Source organism: Crocodylus siamensis, chromosome 9, assembly GCF_052110815.1.
Source record: "Crocodylus siamensis isolate JL-2025a chromosome 9, ASM5211081v1, whole genome shotgun sequence".
Lineage (NCBI taxonomy): Eukaryota > Metazoa > Chordata > Crocodylia > Crocodylidae > Crocodylus > Crocodylus siamensis.
In genome coordinates, this window is record NC_143403.1 from 33,343,345 (window position 1) to 33,365,248 (window position 21,904).

The 21,904-nt window shown below is 41.3% G+C and overlaps 1 protein-coding gene across 4 annotated transcripts in view; it reads left to right on the plus strand.

Moving 5' to 3' along the window:
- The first annotated feature begins 771 nt into the window (after positions 1-771).
- Positions 772-21,904, plus strand: part of CBFB (core-binding factor subunit beta) — a 68,482-nt gene continuing 47,349 nt past the window's right edge. The window contains exons 1-3 of one of the 4 annotated variants that reach the window (XM_090062443.1): positions 772-1,341; positions 1,424-1,510; positions 6,834-6,950. In XM_090062443.1, the coding sequence (XP_089918569.1) occupies positions 1,264-1,341; positions 1,424-1,510; positions 6,834-6,950 (282 nt within the window). In that variant the 5' untranslated portion in view covers positions 772-1,263. The remainder of the gene's footprint in view (positions 1,342-1,423; positions 1,511-6,833; positions 6,951-21,904) is intronic. The other 3 variants (XM_090062444.1, XM_090062442.1, XM_090062441.1) reach the window with 3 other exon arrangements.

Here is a 21,904-nt window from a genome sequence, read left to right on the forward strand (position 1 = left end):
TGGCAAGTGGGGACTGTCTGCAGGCAACTGTGTTAACATTGGTGGTGAGGGTGGGCTGAGCAGTAACTGTCCGCAGGTGGCTGTGGCACTGTTGGCAGCAGGGAGGGGTCTCCCCACAGCCATTGCTGACTGGGGGTCTCCGCATGGCCACACACTGAGCCCAGAAGTGCCAGGGGCACTTCTTAGGAGGGGGCACCAGTGGTCCATCTGCCTCCTACCCATCGCCTAAGCTGAGAGTCCTTGCTTGGGGGGGGACTAGGGCGCTCAGGGGATCACATGCACGCCTGTGCACCCCCTACACGTTACCTATGATGGCTTTCAACAAGCATTCCCACGTCCCCAGCTAGTCCAGCTCGGCTGAGGACACCCGAACTTCGGGCGGCCAGTGTGGAAACAGGCCCACGAGGGCGCTGAGTTGCTCTAGCAGCCCCGGACTCCCGCTGAGGCTGTGGGCTCGGCTCCTCTCGGAATGTCCTGCGGGGCACTGAAAGGCGGGGACGCCTGGCTGTGGCTGAGGTAGCGGGGTGCGAGCTGCGCTCCGCGACCGGAACGGGCGCCCAGGACCTCGGCCCACGCAGCGCTTCCCCGGTGCAGAGCGACCTGTGGAGGACGCGGGGCAGGTGCGGGCTGTGGAGCAGGCGGCGCTGCTCCCCCCCGCACTGAGCCGAGAGCGGCCGCTCGCTGCCGGGGTGGGTTGTGCCAGGACTGAGCGCATGGCCAGGCGCTGGCGGGCGCGGGAAGGCCCCCTCCATGTTTGGGGAGCCTCGAGGCTGCCCGGAGCAGGGCTGAAGCGGCTGCTGCAGCAGCAGGAAGCCGGAAACCCCCGAGACAAGGCGGGCGAGGGGTGGAAGCCCCGCGCTCCCCTGCCGGGCAGCGTGGGCGGTGACTCAGCCCCTCTCGGCTCCACCGGGGGAGGGGGGAGGAGGAGGAGCGGCCGCCGCCGCGCGAGCCCCCAGCCCGCGCGGCGCATGCGCGACAGCCGCAGCCCGGAGTTGTGAATGGTGCGGCTGTTTGGCCGGAGTTTACGAGCTGGGAGGAAGTCGTGGGGGAGGGGGCTTGAACGCGCGGCAGTGGCGGCGGGAGCCTCGCGGCGCGCGGGGAGCGGTGGCGGGATCCGCCGGGTCTGGTCGGCCCGGGAGAGCGGGACGCTAACAAAGGGCAGGGCAGGGCAGGGCAGGGCAGGGCAGGGCAGGGCGAGTCGCGCCGCGCAGCCGGGCTGGGCCGGGCCAGGGAGGCGGCAGCACCATCACCATCACCATCACCATGCCGCGGGTGGTGCCCGACCAGCGCAGCAAGTTCGAGAACGAGGAGTTCTTCAGGAAGCTGAGCCGCGAGTGCGAGGTGAGCGCGCCCCGCCGCGCCCCTACCCAGCACTGCTCTTATCGCGGCCGGGCGGCTCGTGATTTGCTCCTGTCGCTTGCAGATTAAGTACACTGGCTTCAGGGACCGGCCGCACGAGGAGCGCCAGGCCCGCTTCCAGAACGCCTGCCGCGACGGACGCTCCGAGATCGTAAGTGCCGCCGCCCGGGCCCGTCGCAGGCGCCACTTCCTCGTTGCCGCCGGGGGCGGAGGCGGCTCCTGTTGTGGTGGCCGATCGGCGCTGCGCGACTTTACAGCAACTTCTCAGCCGGCACCGGGGTGGGAGGCCCCGCTCCTCTGCTGGCCGGGACGGGGACAAGGACAGGACCCTGCTGGTCCTGAGGGGCAGCCCCTTGCTGGGCCGGCTTCGCCTGTAGCAGCCCGCGCAAGGGCGCTCAGCTGCTTCCACCTTGTCCTTTCTCTTAGTCCTTCTCACACCCGGTTCTGGCCATGACTTGGGGGAACCTGGTTTTTGAACATCAGGGTTTAAAGGGGAGGTATTAGGAGCATGGAAAGAAAGCATTTTCTAGCCTGGGCCATGACCTGCGAGGGTGGCTTGGGAGGGCTCCCTTGGAGGCATGGAGGGGAAGGACAAGCTCCCCAGTTGTCTTTCTTACTCACTCACTTCACTAAGAAAGCTTTCCCTGAATTACTGCTTTCAAAGCCCTCTTTTCAGGCAGTAACTTCTTACCTCAGAAGCATGTGTTTTATCTTCACTTTTTAACACAAGGAAGTTTGGGTTTCTTTTTTCTTCCTTTCTGATAGAGGCAATGGCCTTGAATAGACCCTTCATATCCGTGCAGCAGAATATAAGGCTTGTGTTCCTTGACGTAGTTCAGAAAGGGATGCAACTTATTTCCTGGTTACAATTTCTGCTCGATCCATACCTTGCAGTGGTGCTAGTGAGAGAGTTCTTAGCCCCACACCATTCCTTAAAATGCAGAAGTCACCTCAGTTTGCTTTAAAGCACAAGGGAGATGGTGGCAGAATTTTCCACCTCATTGAAATAGTAGATCTTCATCTCTATGGAAATAGACTTAATTTTAATCTTTATTTGAGTTCTTTAATGTGTTTTGCAATGTATTTGGCTCTACGTATCTGTGTTTTCAGTTACTTCTGTAGTTATGTTACAGAACATCTTACCTAACGCTGCAAGGGAGCAGAGTTTTAGAGAATAATAAAGTTACTTGGAGTTCCTTGCGGTAAATATGTAAAGTTTCTTTCGATGCTGTTTCCACTAAACATGCTTTTCGTTACTCTAAAAAATTTACTGCAGAAGAGAATGGGTGTATGAAGAGAGAATTTTATTAACTTCTGATGTCCCTGAGCAGGTGACAGTATACACTATATAGCTTTCCCTGACTGTTTATTGAAGCCTTTAGATTGAAGCTTTAGTTTCAGTTAATCCTGAAGAGTTATTTCTGTAAAGTGGGAAATCACTGTAGTTTTACCATCTCATTTTTATGCTTGCTGAAACTCTGCCCCTTTGAAGCAACCAGTGATGCTTGTTCTGTTATAACTGTAGAATTGTTCTTCATTATAACTGTAGAAAATTGTTTGGTCCAATAACACTGATCACACGATATCCATTTAGAAATGGTGTGTTTCCTATGATCAAAGCTTAAAAAATCATAACCAGTTAAGGTAGAGTATGTGGAGGGTTTGCTACAAACTAATTAACTTCCTTTCATGTCTTTGGAAGGAGGGAAGATGGTAGATCCTTAAGTATTTAGAAAAATAATGTGGAGGTGGGCTTGTGATAGGAATGCATCAATCTGTTGAAATTTAGTCTCTGTTACCATTATTAAATAGCACTTGATTAAATGAGGAAAACACATTTGCAAGGAATTGTTAAATGTAATTGTCATATGCCACTTGAACTTTCTGCTTAATTTCTTAAAACGAAGAAATGAACCAAATGAGGAAAGAACAATAAGGTGGCCTGAGAACAGATTATTTCCATATCAGGCTTCAGAGGATACTTATGTAAACATCGTAACATCCAAGGCACTATCAAAGTAGAGGTTTGTACCACCTAATAGTAGTTCCCCCTGCAAAATTTCAGGTTTCCCAAGCATCCATATAGTAGTATATTTATGATTGAATTGCAGTTTTGACTGCTTAGCAGTTTTTAACTACTGTTAAGTGCTAACTTCAGTGCTAAGTTTCAAAAGAAACCCATCACGTCACAAATGCTTTTTAAATTAGGTAACAAAGTTGGCTCAGGTATTGGCTTATATTACCAGTCATATTTGAAAGGTTTTGATATTTTAAGGAGAAGGGCCTATGGCTACATTTGTCTTCTAGGAGTGGTTTGTGCATGTAAACTTACCTTTATTCTTAATATGCAGAAATATGTAGGTAAACTAAATGGTCTGAAAAAGGTCTTTTAGTCTAATGAGCAATGAAAAATCCTTTGGAAAAGAGAAAAAGAAATGTAGCCAGAAATGTTGCCTCAAACTTCTGTTTTTGAAGTAGAAAACTGAAAACCCTGTGAAAAGCACCTTTTCTAACTAGATTAAATCTTGTGCATGTAAGTATGTCTGTATATAAGTATGTGTGTACACTCGCACAATATGTTTTTATAGCTATGTATAAGAGATTTATCATAAAAGGTGAACTCTAAATGAGAAGAATTTGTCAGTGTCATACGTGGCAACAAGAAAGCCAAGATTTTTTTTCTTAAGGCTGCATCCAATATACAGCAGTCCTTGATTGCCTGACCTGCAGGAAGTTGTATTTTTGAAGTCAACTGACTTGCTATTAAAATGCTGCTATGGTAATTGATGCTTTTTTTTCCCCCTGCTCCCTTTTGCGGCTATGTACTATCAGCTTAGACATGATATGCTCCCCTAAAACCATTGATGGCAGCTGAGTTCATGGGGATGATACTCTTATAGGGTGGAGGTTTGAACTTTTTTTTTTCTTTCCTGTGGTGGACTTCTAATCTGCTTGTGGACAGGGTGAGAGACTAAGGATTGACATGCTTATTAACTACTTTTGGGAGCTCAGCTATGTTGTTAGAAACAGGGCTCTTAACAGTGTTCTTACCAGTGCCCCACAAAACACTGGTAGTGATAGCTGGCCTCTACATCAGTGATTTTGATACCTAGGTATTATGAGCTCCTAAACTTTTTATGGAGATTGGGAGGATAAGAGGGGCACCCTTAGTTTACATGTGATATTACTCTTTTATGTGTGTATATGATGAAATTTGAGGAAACGTGGGGAAAATAGATGTACACTATACATCCAGTGTACATATATGTACGATAACCCTTAGGCCAGATACGAGCTGCACAGTGCAGTGGGGTATGAGAGCTAGCATGCTTTGGTATTGTCTCGGGTTCTTTTATTCCCCCTTTTTTATAACTCCTTGGCCACATGAGGATTTATTCTAAATGGTGCTTTTCCCTTTGCATAGAATATATTGTTGTAAAACCAGAATCCTTTGGCTTTCTAAAACTTGTGCAACTTGGGAAGCTGCAAATGTCATCTAAATCAGGCTGTATTTGGGGGGTTTTTTTGTCCGAGTACATATTTATGTAGCATCCTTAGTTTTTAAATACTTTATTATTGGATAAAGATACTGCAAAGATAGCCAAACAGTGTCACCTCTATGTTCAACGTTACTGCATTGAGCAGCATTTTAAACCTGTGCAGTTTTAAAAAGTGGGTTCTGTATTTTAAAGAGATACTTAAAACTTTGTACAAAGTGTAATTCTTTTTGCTTTCTTATGTAATGCACTGATTAAAAAATATGTGGGGGCAGAATTCAGTGCAAAGTGATCTCACATAAGCAGTGTGAGCTCTAACATTATTTCTTATAGACTAGATAATGATGGAACCTTGTTCATAGAAGTGCATTTTCACGTTAAACTTCTGCTTAGCTTTCTGTGATGTGTTTTATATTTCTTGAGTTGTTTTTCTTTGTCTTGTATTCCAGACAGGTAATCTTACTCATGCAGTATCACTTTGATACTAGTGACTTATTAAAATTGACATATATGTTTGCTTAATGTGAATTCTTACAAACACTGCTTTGAAAAAGAAAGTTAATAGAATAGAACCTAGTCACAGGTTATTAGTCTCCTACTACGTAAAATGTCAAGCCAAAGCAGGTTTTATTTTCGAAGTGGAAGATATTGATCTGATAGTGACAGAGTTCTACTGCAGTGAGTTGCACTATACAAAATGATATTGAGAGCTGTTTTATTTTAGGTGATGGCAAAGTTCTTTTTGTTTCTGATACTACTGACTTCCTGATTTCTCAGTTGCTTGGAGAGGAGACCCCTGTTTTCAGTCAGAAAATCTTCCTTATAAATTAATATCGCTTTGAGCTATTCTTTCATGAATAAAGTTCCTTCTGGATTAAGGCCCTTTTAAATGCAAGTGAACAGTGATAATCAATCCAGGTATTTGATTGCAACAAATTTTGTTTGATGTAGCGTTCAAATAGTTAATTCTGGTGGAGCATTTCTGTATGTGCATACAGACGCACACTGTAGTGTACCACATAATGGAAATCCTGAGTCTTTTACTTTTAAATGTGCAAATCTTTTTCTCTCTCCTGATTCTTGGAGCTGGAGTTTTCTTTTTTTCCTAGGAATTAGTGTGAAATCTGTGACTTTGAGGAGTTTGTAACAAGAAATGAATCACTTAATTTTCTGCTTGCAATTCAATTGCATTATTTACCTAAATGTAACATACGTTCTCTTCTCTGCTTCCCAGGAACCTTAAGTCAGGATACCTTCAAGTATTTTATAGAAGTGGCACATGGTGGTTGGGGGGGAGAACTCAATAGATTTCGCATACAGGAAACATTAAAAAAAATCTTGGTTCCACTGAAGCTTTTGCCTACCTACATACTAATCATGCTGGCAACAAGATGTCATGTTTTGCATGGTCTAATAACGTATGATTAAAAAATGTTGTTTATTTCTATATGCTCATTCAGTCAAAGTAAGGATAGATAGTTTCTTGTTCATCTGTCTGGAGACTTCAGGTGCAATACTTTCCAGATTTAGATATCTGTACAGGCGTAATAATGATTTGTTTTTGTTCAAATTCTTTTTCCTACTAACAAATCCCTGGAGTTCATTTTCTTCTGAAGTAATGAAAGTATTTAAAATGCGAAAGCCATTTTAGTAGGTTTCATATATTCAGTTGATACAGGATTTCCAGACAGAACTCTGAAATAACAGATTCTAATGTCAGCAAAAACTGATTTGAAAGAAAGTATTGATTCCATGTTGTATTTTATATCCAAAGCAGCCAATGGCAAATGTTGTCAAAATGGAATCAGATGTTTGTAACTTAATACTTAAGAAAAATGATGAGTGCATGTTTTTGACTTTAAGTATTCTCTGTGCTGCCTGGCTTAAGACACAAACTGATGTAAAAATAAATGACTGCCTGCATAATTTATGTAATGTCTTGCTCCCTGATCCTGTTTGTATTGATTTTTCTAAAAGGCTTTTGTGGCCACAGGAACCAATCTGTCTCTCCAGTTTTTTCCGGCCAGCTGGCAGGGGGAGCAGCGACAGACACCAACCCGGGAGTATGTCGACTTTGAAAGAGAAGGAGGCAAGGTAAGAAAAAAATGTTGCAATCCAAGGATGTTTATATGCAGTGTCAGTGGGCTTCTTTAATACAGACGGTGTATTCTGATGTAGAATTCCTAGTGTTCTATAATTTAATGCATATAATTAATCCTAGAAGTACTACTGAAACTTAAAAGGATGAAATCTGGTAAATCTTATCCAGTTATTGTGTTAAATAAATGTAATACTGCTGCCCCCCCGCCTAAAAATGTGATTAATATTAGGCTCTTCTGCTTTAACTCATTTATTTTGGAGGGGAGGGAAGAAGCCCATTTTCATCATCATGGCATAAGAAATCTGATAGTTTTAATATTTGGTGAATACACTTTAGGGACTCTGTTAAAATTACAAACTTTGACCAACAGATTTTCCTTGAGACTAATAAAAAATGGCTTTTTGAATGTTATAGCTGCAGGGCTTAACTTGGCAATTGACATGAAGTAAAGGAATTGCTGTTTAGTGGGAAGAGTAACAATTTTTCAATTTCACCATAGAAAATTATAAAATATCAGTTTTTGACTCTTCCTACTTTTGTGTCCTGAAATGATTGACCCATGCTCCTAGTCTGAAACCAGAAGTTTCAACTTCTTGTCTAAAAGATTTATTTTTACGAAGAGTTTTAATGAGACTTGGCGGACTTATACTTCTGTCTTAATGTGTTCTATTAGCAGTAATAATTTAACATTCAGGAATTGTGATAAACAAAACATTTCTTACAGTCTACATGCATAACTTTTTATCGTCTTTATGTACCGGTTGGTGGAAGAGAGGCATTTCCTATAATGGAAAAACCACAGAAATTATCAGAAAGATGTGCCCAAGGGCACATGTGACACCTGAAACTTCCTTTAACTCATCTATTGAAATTCAAGTGAATGCCATCTTAATTTTTTTCTCCTTCTCTGTATTGTGGAGACCTACACAAGTTTAAAACATATGTTCTGGGGATTGGGAGTGCGAGAACATGGTTAGACTGGGTACTAGCTTCTGTACTGCAGAAACTGAATTGAATCTGTTGTTACTGAGAAATATTGATTCTAGTTCATAACTGAATGAAAAATTATTTTCTTGTAACATGGAAGACTTAAGTTTCTCTCTTCACTATTTCAAAGGAGATTTTATTTACTTCCATAATTTTTTTTACCTTTGTTTCCTCCCAATGAGCTCTTAAAGAACTGAACTATTTCAGTCATTTCCCTATGTCATTTTTACCATACAGAAACTTGGTACCTACTACTGCACATTAAGATAAATGATCCATCTTGTTGTTTGTATGCTGCTACTTGCTATTTACATGTTTTCTTAAAAAGTAGTAAATTTTAGGACACTTGATTAAGTACAGGCATACTTCCGTTACATTTTTCATCTCCAGCTATTAGGAAATGGGGGGTGGGGAAATGGTGCAAACTACTTGCATTGTGTTATGCTATGAGCAAAACACACATTCATGATGGGTATGATTGAACTTCATATGTACTTTATAGTATTGAAACTTTACAGAATTAAACTTTTTGGAAAGTAAAGCCACTCCCATAGTTTGAAAAGAGAAGCAAACAGAAGAAAGAGAGTAGGTCATGATGTTAGCAGAAATTACCTGGTGGTATTAATATTGTGATTTTAATTCTTTTGTTATTTAGAGGACTTAGCTTAAGAATCTCTTTCACGTACTTCAGCTATCCCTTAACTGAGCACCATGTGATTTCTGTAGCTGTATGCAACATTTGTTTTTTGAGCTTTGATTCTTGAGGCAGTAGCATAATGTGTATTTGTTCATCACTGGAGTTTTGCCAGCAAAGCACGTTTTTAATTATATGAATAAAAATAGGCTATCAGGGGAGCTGTCAGTTAATTATTATTCTAGGCTTCAGACTGAGATCCAGAATGTAGATAAGCTTAACAGTTTACAAACACTGAAATATTTTTATTCTGGAATTCTATTTTACAGTACTTTGTTAATCAGCTTTTGTCCCAGAAATATTTTATCCAGAATATGTAAGTGTATACTAGCTATGTATAAATAATAAAAATAATAAATCGGTTCACCAGCAACATTACCCTCTTAGCTGTATAACTGAATTCTAAGGAGATAAATGGGACTTTGAAAATAATATGAGATTCTGGATTTAATTGTTTATATAGCTTGTGCAATTATATTTTTTTTCAGTAAATGGTATTTCTTATTAACTAAAGAATTGTTCATACATTTTTATATGGTTTTCTTAAGGTCATATATATAAGTGTTCACAAGGAGTGGATATGAAACAGTTGCTGCTTTTTTTTATTCTGCTTCAGCTTTGCTACATACATGATAAAACATTGTTTTTATCACTTTGTGCTACATTTGGCATAGAAGAAGTATACGCCTAATAAAATCTATTTCTGGAGAAGGCTTCACTTCTTATTTTAGCATTTTATACATGTGAGGACCTGGTATGGCACAGTTTTTTATAAAATTATTGGTAAATTTGATTACTACAGGATGTTCATACTTCACTATTGAGATGCAGAGGGTCAGATTTTCCACTAAGGACCTTTTTGGTTTTGGTATAGAATGAAGACAGTCTTTAGTAATCTAATGTACACTGTACAATGCTACATTTAATATACTTCAGGAATGGATATTTCTTTGTTAATTTCCACACTTCACAGGCTATCATATTAAGGATTCAGGTTCACAGAATCATTAAAAAAAAAAAAGGGCTACAAGGGACCTCAGAAGGTCATCTAGTCCAACCCTCTGCTCAATTCAGGGGCAGTCCTGCTTAAACCACCCCAGCCAAGTGTTTATCTGACAGGCTCTTGAAAATTTTCAAGAACAGAGATTCAGCATCCTTTCTGGGTAGCCTGTTGCACTGTTTAGCCAACCTCATGGTAAGAAAGTCCTTCCCAATGTTCAATCTAAGTTTCCCCTGCTGCCATTTGAGACCCTTTTTTCTAACTTTATCCCTTACAACTCACATTATATTGCAACTGACTCCACAAGGTTTAATGCAGCATTTTAAGACTGGGGTGTAAGTTGTAGCTGTGTTGGTCTAAGGACATAGGCAGGCAAGGTTCTTTGGGTGAATTTGATATCTTTTATTAGACCAACTTAAATAGTTGGGAAAAATTTTTTTACAAGCTTTTGGGTTCAAAAACCCTTTGTTAGGCTGAGGAAGTCTCTGCAGTTGGGCGTGCTCTTCCTGGTTGGAATGAATAGTAAAGAAGCCAGAGGCTGGGTTGGTATGCATCCAAGATAGGCAGTCAGTAAAGATGTAAATTGAGGAATCAATGGGTGAGAGATGGATTGGGTTGGGGGGGAGGGTCAGGAGAGAAGACGGGGGGTGAATGTAGCAGTTAAATAGTGGAGAGGTAGCTGGGGATGTCAGGCAGGTTATAATGCGTCATAAATCCAACGTCTATATTTAGTCCATGATTTTTTGTATCCAGGAGGTTGATGAAGTGAAGTTCATAGGCTCGTCTTAGAAGTGTTTTGTAAATTCCCTTTGAAGATTAGAATTGAGAGATTAACAAGAGGGTATTTTAAGACAAACTTTTACAGCCTAGTAGGTATCTAAATTCTTTAAGGAATAGGACAGGATGGGCATGAACATTTTTAGAGACTCTATTTAGGATACAAAGAGAGAGATTGCATTTTTAGTGACAAAACTGAAGATGGAAAAAGCACTTGATAGATTGCGTGATGCTAGGTCACTATTTCTAGTTATTATCATTCATAATGACTTCTCCCTACTTCTTAGCAACTTACAGGAAGATGAGAGTTTGGAAAGTGTAACTTGAAACTGCTTTTTTAAATATTTCCACTTGATAAGGAAGGAACTGAAGAACAAAATTGCAGTTACCTGTATAGATGAATTTCATAGATTTCATAGACATTAGGGCTGAAGGGGATCTCGGAACATCATCAGGTTCAGCCACTTGCCCAAGGGGCAGAAAGTCAGCTAGAGTCAAACGACCCCAGCAAGATAAACATCTAAATGTTTCTTGAAAGTGTCCAGAGTAGGTGCTCATACCTAATTGAAGGTCTAGGTCTAATTCTTGCATCTCCTTGCATGTTTCTCCCTCACTGCAGAAGTGCAGAGCTGTGTTGTTTTACCATATTTTGAGTGCCATCTTGCTGTCTCCTAACTAGGACATATAAAGACTTAAAAATGTAAGAGTTATGATTCTGAGCCTCCCTGGCTGAGTTCTATTTCTGGCATTTGCTGCTGAGGGCTTGTATACCAAGTTGAGTGTCTGCACATCTTTCCTTTCCCTATTCCAAATAGAATAAGTTATGTCTCATATTGGAGTCCTTTTGAAGTAATTTCTCTTTCATGAAGATCTCTGGCAACCCTCCTTTCCCCTATGTTCACTCCAAGACTTTTAGCTGTCTTAATGTCTGAGATTATAATTGCTCCCAGAGGTCCTGTCTCACTTGAGTATTTTATAACTCTTTGGTTTCCCTTATCAGAACACACTACAGCTTTGCTTGCAGGTAACTGTTATGCATATTTGACCTCTTCAACAAAATTATCTAAAAACAATTTTTAAAAATCCAAGGCGGATTTTAAATTGTTAGTCCAGCACACCATCCAAAGATAAGGACTTCACATCCCATTACTCATCTACAAAATTAGAACTCTGGCCCACAAGGCCTTTAGAAGATGATAAAGGTCTTACTTGTTACTAGGACTATTGGAGACTGGTCTTTTCAGATAGGTACAACCTATGACTTGTGTGTGAAGTTTGCATTATTTTGTAACTTGTAGGATGTAACACATTCTTGGAAACTTGGTTCTAGATTCTAAGGAGCCTAAAACAAAATCCTCCCTGCTAAAATGAACTCCTTTGGTACCCTAGGCCAGATCCAGGTTACAGGGCTCCTTATGGGCTGAATCTGGACACAGTACTGGTGCCAGAGCAGGTTGGGGATAGACATGGGGTTAGCAATGCTATGTTGGCTCAGGGAACCATGTATATTAACCTATCTGTTGCTCATCCCTTCACTGAAATGAGTCCCCAGTGTGGCTCCAGATCTTTGGTGGTAGGCCAGCCCCTGCTTACCCTGTCTCTGAATTCCTGGCCTCTCCAGGAGCTGCACAGACCAGATCGGGTGTAGAGGAAGATGGGGTTTACATGCTTGATACGGATTGTAGCTCACCTGATTCAGTGCCTTGACAGCTGCAATCGCCAGACTTTTTTGAATTGTTTAAAAAAAATAAGAATAAGGAAAAAAAAAGAAACATCAGGATGCAGGTGTATGGTAATCTGCCTAAATTAGTCTCATCCTAATCCCTAAAAGTCAGATTGATTTTTAAATGTCAAAAAAATAAGAACTTTAGTTTCCCAATTCTTTGTTATCATTAATTATTGTGACTGTTTTTGCCTATTTCTGGCTCCTCATTTTAAGTCTGATCTACGTTTGATGTTAAATGTCCCTTTTGTTTGATGAATCCATGGTCAACTTCTTGTTACTCTTCTCTGTACTTTTATACAATAAATAGTTCTTTGCTTTTCAGTGCCTTCACATGATTTTTTTTGTATATGTCTAATGTAGTGATTCCCAACCAGGTACCACAGCACTCTGGGATGCCTTGAGAACTGTTCAAGGGTACTGTGGGATGCCACACAATATTTTTGTTTTTCAGATGACCAAAACTTTATTTCAGTTATGCCATTCGGAGACTTCCAGAATTCTACTGGAAAAGCACATTCAGCATAACTTATATAATTAGTAACCATATTACAGTGTGAAAGTGCTAATGTTGGTTGTATATCTGTTGACTGAATTAAAACCTTAACTTTGTGCTACCGTTCTATTGAGAAGCATTTAAGAGTATCAAAAATTCAGCTTTCTTCATAAGATGCCAAGTGGTTTTTAATTTATCCTTAACTACTACTATTCTCCACTTCCTTTCCTTTTTTGTGTCTTTGTGACAACATACTTAGCAGAATTCACAGATTTTGTTGGAATCTGACAGGCTGTGGTGTGAGCACTTCTGCTGTGGCCTGAAACTTGCAATCTCTGGGCTGTCAACCATGTGCCTTGGCGCCTGTGCCACCCTAGCCTGCTATTTTCCACTGAAACTAGGATTGTTTTCTGTTTGTGAACATAGGAAATCAAAATGTTCTCACACTCAACTCATCCAAAATCCTTTTAGCAGTGAAACTAAAGACTTTGTGACACTAAAGACTTTCTTTCACCTAAAGAAAAGAAAGTCTCTGAAGTTCTTTTGAAACTCTCTAATGGTCTTTTTTTTTCCTTCATTAGAACCTATGTTCCCAGTTGTGGCCTTCATTGTACTAGATTTAATTACAGACTTCAGCAGTTTTTTCCCCAGCTTGGACTAGACCTCAGCCATTTTGTTGTTCTCAAACACCAGTGATCAACTGATTGCCTGCTCAAATCCTGGAGCAAACAGTGTTTCTAGCCATATAAGATCATGCTGTTCACCAGTGTGCCTTCTGGAATTTGTCCAGAGGGCCAGATTCTAATTCTTCTCTTTCTTTCTGCTTTTTTTTTTTTTTTAGAGGTGTAGGGAGGGAGAGGTATGGCTGCTTGTGTAGAGCTCTGGCTTCTCTTCATATCTAGAAAATACTAAATTGAATCTTTCATTCAATTTCTCTTCTTGCTGGAGCTCCCGTGGCCCAAAGGGATCAGCCAGTAGTAAATACTTTCCTTCTCTGCAGTGTAGCCAATGATCAGCAGGTTGGCTATTGGGTAGGTGAAGGGAATATGACCAGTGAAGGGAATATGACCAGTCTTTATGCCAGTAGTCATCAGTTTCATGTGTCATTAATGTTTAGACCCTGACAACAAGTTAAATGAATGATCTGGGATATTATTGTGGTTCTAACCAACCTGTTGCAAATTAATTTTAACAATCTGAAACCTTTCAACTTAAGTTAGATTTAATTTAATATACTTTCCTGGTGGTAATGACTCCATCCTAACCTTCATAGTCATCCTTAGGTGGAATTAAATTAATCCATTATTTAAATGTTTTCTGCCATTGATAATGTGGTCTTAGGGTTGAATTGTATATATATTCTAAAACAGAAGTGTTGTAACCTCACTTTAATTCTGCTGTTACTTTTCCAGTCCATTTTGTCAAGCTCACCTTCTGTCTAAACAATATAGAAGAAAGTCATTAAAGCACTTGTTTTGACCATAGATTAGTAGATTACATACTGTATCCAAAAGACATCTGGCAAAAAGTCTCAGCGACTTTCCTTGGGTTTTTGATAAGGATCGTGTTAAGATTTCTAGACCGTGAGGAGTAACCGCTTCCCTAGTTGGCTCTGAATAAATTCCCAGTAGAAGATTTGTAAAACAGCTTTGACCAATGATTTTGCATTTGGCATTTTACATGCGTTTAAAATCTATTCTTGAGTAGACTTTTCAGTTGTTACATTTCTCTCTCTGTTGATGGAGACTGAATTCTTTCCTGCAGTAAGGAGTATTTTCTGCTGAACACTCCTTATTTTGTCCTCCTTGCTCACAGATTTGATACCTGTGACCTGTTTTTTGTTCTGGTTTTTTAATTAGAAATGATTTAACTGAAATTCTTGGTTTGAAGTTAAATAGTTGTAACATATCTTTTGCTCACTTATTTTCCCCCTAGAAATGTAGTATCATGTATCTGCAATAGTTGCATGGTTACCACAACAGAAATTGTAGGAAAGAAACTTCTGGACAACCTCTAGGCTTGGTGGGATTCATATAATGCCTGCCTTTCTGTGGCTTTTCAGTACTTCATATCTGCTGTCAGTAAAACTGATTTTGATTGAACTTTCTATTCCATGCTGTAGAACCATTTATTTATTTGGTCATGATATATCTATCTATCTATCTATGGGGAGAGGGATGTATGTGTATACATAACACACGTGTATGTATGTGTGTGTTATATAGTTATAGTGTACATGGCTACCATACATCTGTAGTTATTGTTATCATTTACGTGGCTATCATTCCGACTATTAGAAAAAAAGTAAAACGTATATATAGGTTTCACTTTTTTCTAATAGTCAGAATGGTAGCCATGTAAACTATCACTAAATACTTCGAATTTCACAACATATTGTCGTAGTGAGAATGAAGATAGAATAACTGTATTTACTTTTTTATGTGCTGCATCAATTAAAATGGTGCCTGAACATACATCTTGAAAAATCCAGTCTTTTGTCATGGTCTATTGTTCTCCCAAATCAATAGAAACTGATGTGTGAAGTGTATAGTACTTCTCTGTTTTTTAAATGCGAGAGAGAAATATATTAAAAAAACAAAAACAAAAAACCCTTAATGTTAGGGATTTGAGCATGAATACATCTTTGTGGAATTTGGATAAAGAAATATCTCCCTGCTTTTAAGGAATTGTTTAAACCTTTTTTGATGTCTAGATGTTCATTACCATTTTAAAATGGGTTTGTTTGTGAATCATTGGTATCCATTGTAAAGTTATTTTATTGTCCAAATATAAGTGATAAACCAAAAGCTTGAATTCAGATGAAGTATTACAATAGGGCTGTGTGAAATTTCATCAAGCTCGAAACAGCAAAATAGAAATGAAATGGAGAGCTTTGAAACAGCCTCGAAACGAAATGAGGCAAGTCAAAACGTTTCAGAATTTTCAAAACATTTCAAGTTTTGAAGCTCAAGCTGGGCTTGCCTGCAGGGAAACAAAAACTAAAGTAGTTTTTGAGAGAGGTAGAGCAGGGAGGAGGGGCAGGAGGGACTGCTCTCATTAGTGACTGTGTAGCTGGCCAGTGACTGTCATCCTTCCCTAAGGTCCCTTTCAATCCCAGTGCTGTGGGGGAGGGATGGAAAAACTGCATAAAAGGCAGCATTGTTTGAATTGCCTTGCTTTCTGCCTTGGTGTCAGTTGAGTGAGGGGGCACCTTAACACACACCTGTCACCCACCTGCGTCACAGTTTGCCTGTCAGCAGCTAGAGGTGCAGGGCCCCAGAACCCAGACTCCCTCTGCATCCGTCTCCTTGAGAGCTGGCAGGCTTCGTGGCCACAGCAGGGCCTAGCAGGCCTGCTGTTTTCACCCCCCTATGCCCCAAGATAGACCCAGTCCTCAATGTCATGAGTTTTGCCTGTCAGCAGCCAGAGGTGCAGGGCCCTAGAAGCCCTGCACCTATCTTCTTGAGAGCTGGCAGGCTTTGTGGCCTCAGCAGGGGCTAGCAGGCCTACAGCTTTCACCCTGCTGCACCTTAACACATGCAGTGTCACCCATGTCACAAGTTTTGCTTGTCAGGAGCTTGAGGTGCAGTTTCCCCCAAACCCCTGCACCTATCTCCTTGAAACTTGGCCCTTCATGTCCTGAGAAGGGGCTACCTTTCCTACAAGTTTTATCCAAATCAAGCCAGAAATAACAAAATTATAGGCTGTTTCAAGCTTTCCCGTTATAGCCTATGGGCAAAACATTAAAACAATGTCAAAATAGAATGGTGCTGTTTTGCACAGCCTTATATTACAATTGGATTAGTTTTACCAAATGTCTTACCAGATCATAGGGTAGGTAACAGACCTTACGAAGCCATTAGTCTGTCTCAATCAAGCATCTAACCTAGGTCTTGAAAACCTGTAGAGATGGAAATTCTACAACTCCTGTGTGTAGCCTGCTCCAGTATTTGATCATGCTCATAGTCAGAAAGTTCTTCCTAATCTCCAATCTAAATTTCTTCTGCTGCATCTTGAGGCCACTGCTCTTAGCCTTTTGTCTGTGGCTGTAGGGGACAGGGCTGTCTCTACCCTCTTTGTAATTGCCCTTTAAGTATTTGAAGACTGTTACCAAATCCTACCTTGGCCATCTTTTTCCCAGACTCAATAATCTTTGTTCTTTCAGCCTTTCTTCCTAGGCCATGCAATCCCAGAATGGATTGTATTCAAAAGCTTGTCTAATTTTATTCCAATAAAAGATAAAAACAAATCCTTGCCTTAGTTCCTCCACCACCCTGGCTTCAGCATCACTAGCACTAATCATTTCTGTCATTCTCTGCTGGAATCTTTTCAATCTGTTCCTGTCTTTCTTGAAGTATATATTTCTGTTTTGATTGAAAATTTTTAAAGGAGTCTAAGGAGCTCGTGTCCAAATGTCTTTCAGTGGAATTGGGTATGTAACTATTAAGTTCCATTTGGAAAATTTCTTCTATTTTATGATGAAAGCAGCTGAACATTAGCAGCGCTGGTAGCAAAAACAGGTTAAATCAACATTTGGAGTAAAAGAATTGCTACTAGGGAAGATAAGGAAAGATTTATTAAGGGATGAACTTAGTAAGTTAAGATCTCTTCAGTAAAAAACAATTCCATACTTAATGGACATGGCAAATAAATCTGGAAGATTAGTGGATTAGCCTATTTCAATGCACCTTGTGACTGATAGTGAAATGTAATACAAGTGACCCTCGCCATTTACAGGGGATACATTCTGGCGGTCCCCACGAATGGCAAAATCCATGAATACAGCACCGAGTCCATGAATGCAGTGACCCCGGCAGATGGGAGGCGGGCTGCACTGGCAGCAGTGGGAACCCAGTGGCGGCGAGCGCGGAGCTCCTGAGGAGCTCCTGTAAGTGTATTTAAGATGCGGGTTTGGCATTCGGACAATATTTGAAACTGCGAATGCCAACCCCACAAATAGCAAGTGTTTCCTGTATAAGAATTTTCTTTTTCAGAAGGTCCTTATTTCAAACACAGATGTTTCCTAGTAAGGATTATTATTGTCCTAGGTGTTTGGTCTGATCAGAAAATCATGAATTTCTTCAGCTTCCTTAAGTGTGTTTTAACTCTGTTTTTCTCAGTCTGCATCACCTTTTAGACTAGGGGCTTGGTTTTTATCTTTGCTGTCCCTTAAATCTGTATTAAAATGTCATGCATAAGTAGTAACATGTTTGCACCTGGCACAGAACTGAGTGAGTCATTAAACTTTCTCCACTGATAGGAAACACCGATGAACAAAGTTGTTTACTATATGGTACAAATCGGTCTTGCAGGGGAGAACGTGGCTAAAGAACCCATCATGTCATGTGTAGCTTTTGATCACTTAACAAGGATGGAAGATGGGATTCACCTCCAAGGAGGAATATTCTGCACTGGTCTGGTCCTGCAGCGAGCAAACCAGGAAAACCAAGGCTGCAACTGAACTCCAACTAGCTTCAAGCATCAAGGACAATAAAAAGTCCTTTTTTAGATATGTGGGGAGCTGGAGGAAAAGCAAGAGCAACATTGGACCCCTGCTGAACCAGATGGGACAACTGACGCCCAGGAAAAAGCCAACCTATTAAATGGGTACTTTGAGTTGGTCTTTCATCAGTCCCATGGGATGCCCATGCCCGCTATGGGACAGGGAGGTCCAGGTGAGGGAGATGCCCTCCAGTGCTGACCTTATGAAGGAACACCTTGAGAGGCTAGATATCTTCAAGTCAGCTGGCCCTGACAATCTACACCCCAGGGTACTCAGGGAGCTGGCGAACATCATAGCCCAGCCTCTAGCACGGATCTTTGAAAACTTCTGGCTCTCTGGTATAGTGCGTGAAGACAGGAAGAAGGCCAGTGTGGTGCCGATCTTCAACAAAGGGAGGAAGGTGGATCCAGCCCATCAGCCTAACTTCTATTCTGGGGAATGTCTTTAGAAAAGTTTATTAAAGAGGCCATCCTTAATGGACTGGCCAACCCCAACATCCTGAGGGATAGCTAGCACAGGCTTGTTGCTGGTAGGTCTTGCTTGACCAATTTCATTTCCTTCTACGACCAGGTGACCGATCACCTGGACAAGGGAGAAGAGATTGATGTCCTATATTTTGACTTCAAAAAAGCCTTTGACCACCTCTTGGCAGAACTGGGCAATTGTGGCCTTGGGTCCGCCACAATCCAATGGCTGGGAAATTGGCTCTGGGGTCAGACCCAGAGGGTAGTAATTGATGGAAGTCAATCATCATAGTGCTCTGTGACCAGTGGCACTCTCTGCTGTCCTTGGACCCATATTGTTCAACATCTTCATTAATGATGTGGACATTGGAGTCAGGAGCGGACTGGCCAAGTTCGCCAATGACACCAAACTTTGCGGTAAAGCATCCACACCAGAAGACAGGAGGACGATCCAGGCTGACCTGAACAGGCTCAGCAAATGGTTGGATGAGAACCTGATGGTGTTTAACACCGAAAAATGCAAGGTTCTCCACCTTGGGAGGAAAAACGTGCAGCATCCTTATAGACTTGACAGTGCTACGCTGGCTACTACTGCAGAAGAAAAAGACTTGGGGGTCATCATTGACCACAAGATGAACATGAGCCTGCAATGTGATGCTGCAGCTAGTAAAGCAACCAGAACGCTGGCTTGCATCCATAGATGCTGCTCAAGCAAATCCTGGGACTTCATTCTCCCCTTGTACTTGGCCTTGGTGAGGCCACAGCTGGAGTGCTGTGTCCAGTTTTGGGCCCCACAATTCAAAATGGATGTGGAGAAGCTTGAGAGAGTCCAGAGAAGAGTCACGCACATGATCAGAGGTCAGGATAACAGACCTTATGATGACAGGCTGAGAACCATGTGGGTCCTTAGCCTGGAAAAGCTCTTTAGCCTGACCCACCCAGTTTATCAGGGTGACCACCAGGATCTGGGGGAACGTTTGTTCACCAGAGCGCCCCAAGGGATGATGAGGTCGAAGGGTTATAAACTAGTGCAAGACTGTTTCAGGTTGGACATAAGGAAGAATTTCTTTACTGCCTGAGCCCTCAAGGTCTAGAACAGCCTGCCATCGGAGGTGGTTCAAACACCTACACTGAACGCTTTCAAGTGTAAATTGGATGCTTATCTTGCTGGGATCCTATGACCCCAGCTGACTTCCTGCCCTTCGGGTGGGGGGCTTGACTCGATCTTCTGAGGTCCCTTCCAGCCCTAATGCCTATGAAATCTATGAAACAAAACCAATGAAGGAATTTCTTGACAAAAAGACAAGGCATTATAAAAGATGTTCTCTCATCAGCTATATGGGAGAAGAAAATTGTAAAGGGTTTCCTTATTCCTGTGAAGAATCCAAATGCAGAGAGAAAGGGAAGGATCTTCTTTATTTGCTGAAGGTTGATCTGAGCATCAAAAGTGCTCAAAAGGGCTAAAGAAAAGTAATGAGGCAAGGAAATGCTTACAGACATTTTACCAGATCGACCCAGTTTAGGTCAGAGGCCTGCCGTGGATGGCAAGCATGTACTAGGAACCAGTCACTACTGCTGCTTTTCCCTGCTGCTGGTGTAGGGAAAACGCCTACCACTGCCACTTTACTATATTCTAGGTACTAGTCACTAGGAAGGTCCTGTTCTTCTGCTACTCTGTATTGGCATTGGCAGCAGCGAGTGCTTCCCCCTTTCCCTTCCATTGGCATGGGGAAAGCAACTGCTGCTGAAGCCCCCCTGCTGACCAATTACACCAAAGCCCCATGTCCATGGACTGGATCTGACTGCAGGCTGCCAGTCCCTGGCCTAGATCTTTGCTAGGTAAAGTAGATTGGGAAGGATTGGGGTAGCTGAATCATAAGATTACGTGTCTGTGAAGGGATAAAAGACGGATCCTATTCTCAGGATGTATGTTGGAGAGGCCTGGAAAAGAGCTAGTGCTGCAGCTTGCTTAAGTCAAGGGAATCTTAGCAGCACAAAATCTCAGTGTGGGAGTCCTAATGACTCCAACCAGGAGCACTTTGCCAGCATTGTGATGAGTAGATGGGAAACCTGTTGTTTCTAGTTGCGTCAGCTGATCTTCACAGACACTCTAAGAACTATTTGTATTAAAAATTACAATAGTTCAGATGTCCTCTTCTTTTTTCAAAGGATCAGTATTGGTGATTCTCATTCAGGGAACCCTCAGAAAATGTCATCTTAGTTTTCACTCATTTTTTTGACTATGGGAAAATAATAGAGCAAGTCTTCTGTTGCAAAGAACTCGGAAAGAACATAGCAGTCAGACCATTTTTGACCCTATGGATTTCTGATTGAAATCTCTGAGTTTATCTTGTGTAAACACCTGCACATGATTCACATCTAAGAGTGCTAGTATTTCATGGCACCCTTGAAAGGATCTGTCTCATAGCATGCCACAGCACCCTGGTTGAAAATTACTGATCTGCATAAACGATAGACCATTCCCAGTCCTTTCAAGCCTCAAGTTGATTCAGTTTAAACAGGAAGTATGGTTCATGTCAGGTTTTTTTTAATTTCTAGAAAAATGTATCAATGAGTGCTGTATGTGGAGGTCAGGAAGTGGTAAATGGTACATAGGCGTTGAAGCAATAATCCAGTTACTTAAAACTTTCTTTCCACCCTGAACAGTGATGATGCTGTCTCTCTTTCTGCTTTCACTGTTAGAGAAGTCCTACTCAAAACACTCCTTGGCTTTGTAAAATTGAACTGACCCTTATTTATGATTTTCAGTTTTGTAAGTTTTTCAGATACTTACGGTGTGAAAAGCTTAAGAGAGTTTTTTTTTTTAACAGAACGACTGCTTTATTGCTTTTAATAAAGTTCCCAGGCATTCTTAACAGTGTTCCTTATCAGAATCTGAATGTCTTCTACATGGAATAAGCAAGATGCTGTAAAATTTTACTGGGTGATGATAGGAAAATACCTAAAATAGAGTATGAAAGACAAAATGGGATAACTTTTGTATTACTTTAAACCTTAATACTATATTACTTGTTGAATAAATGTTCCTACATTAGATTCTTAGCAACGCTGTGTGCCATATGTGTTTAATTTCCTTGGAAAAGGTTCTTCACTTAGCACTATATTATGTGGTATATAAGAATTGGAAGTATGGTAAAGGAGAACAGTAATTTAAAAATAAGTTTACCTAGTTTTTTTTACAATGGTCTGCTTTTTTCTCAGTATAAGCTATAACCGTTACCTTGACTTTTGTTTCTGTGGTGTATGTGAAGCATTTCTCAAACCAGATTGTGAGGCCAGGGA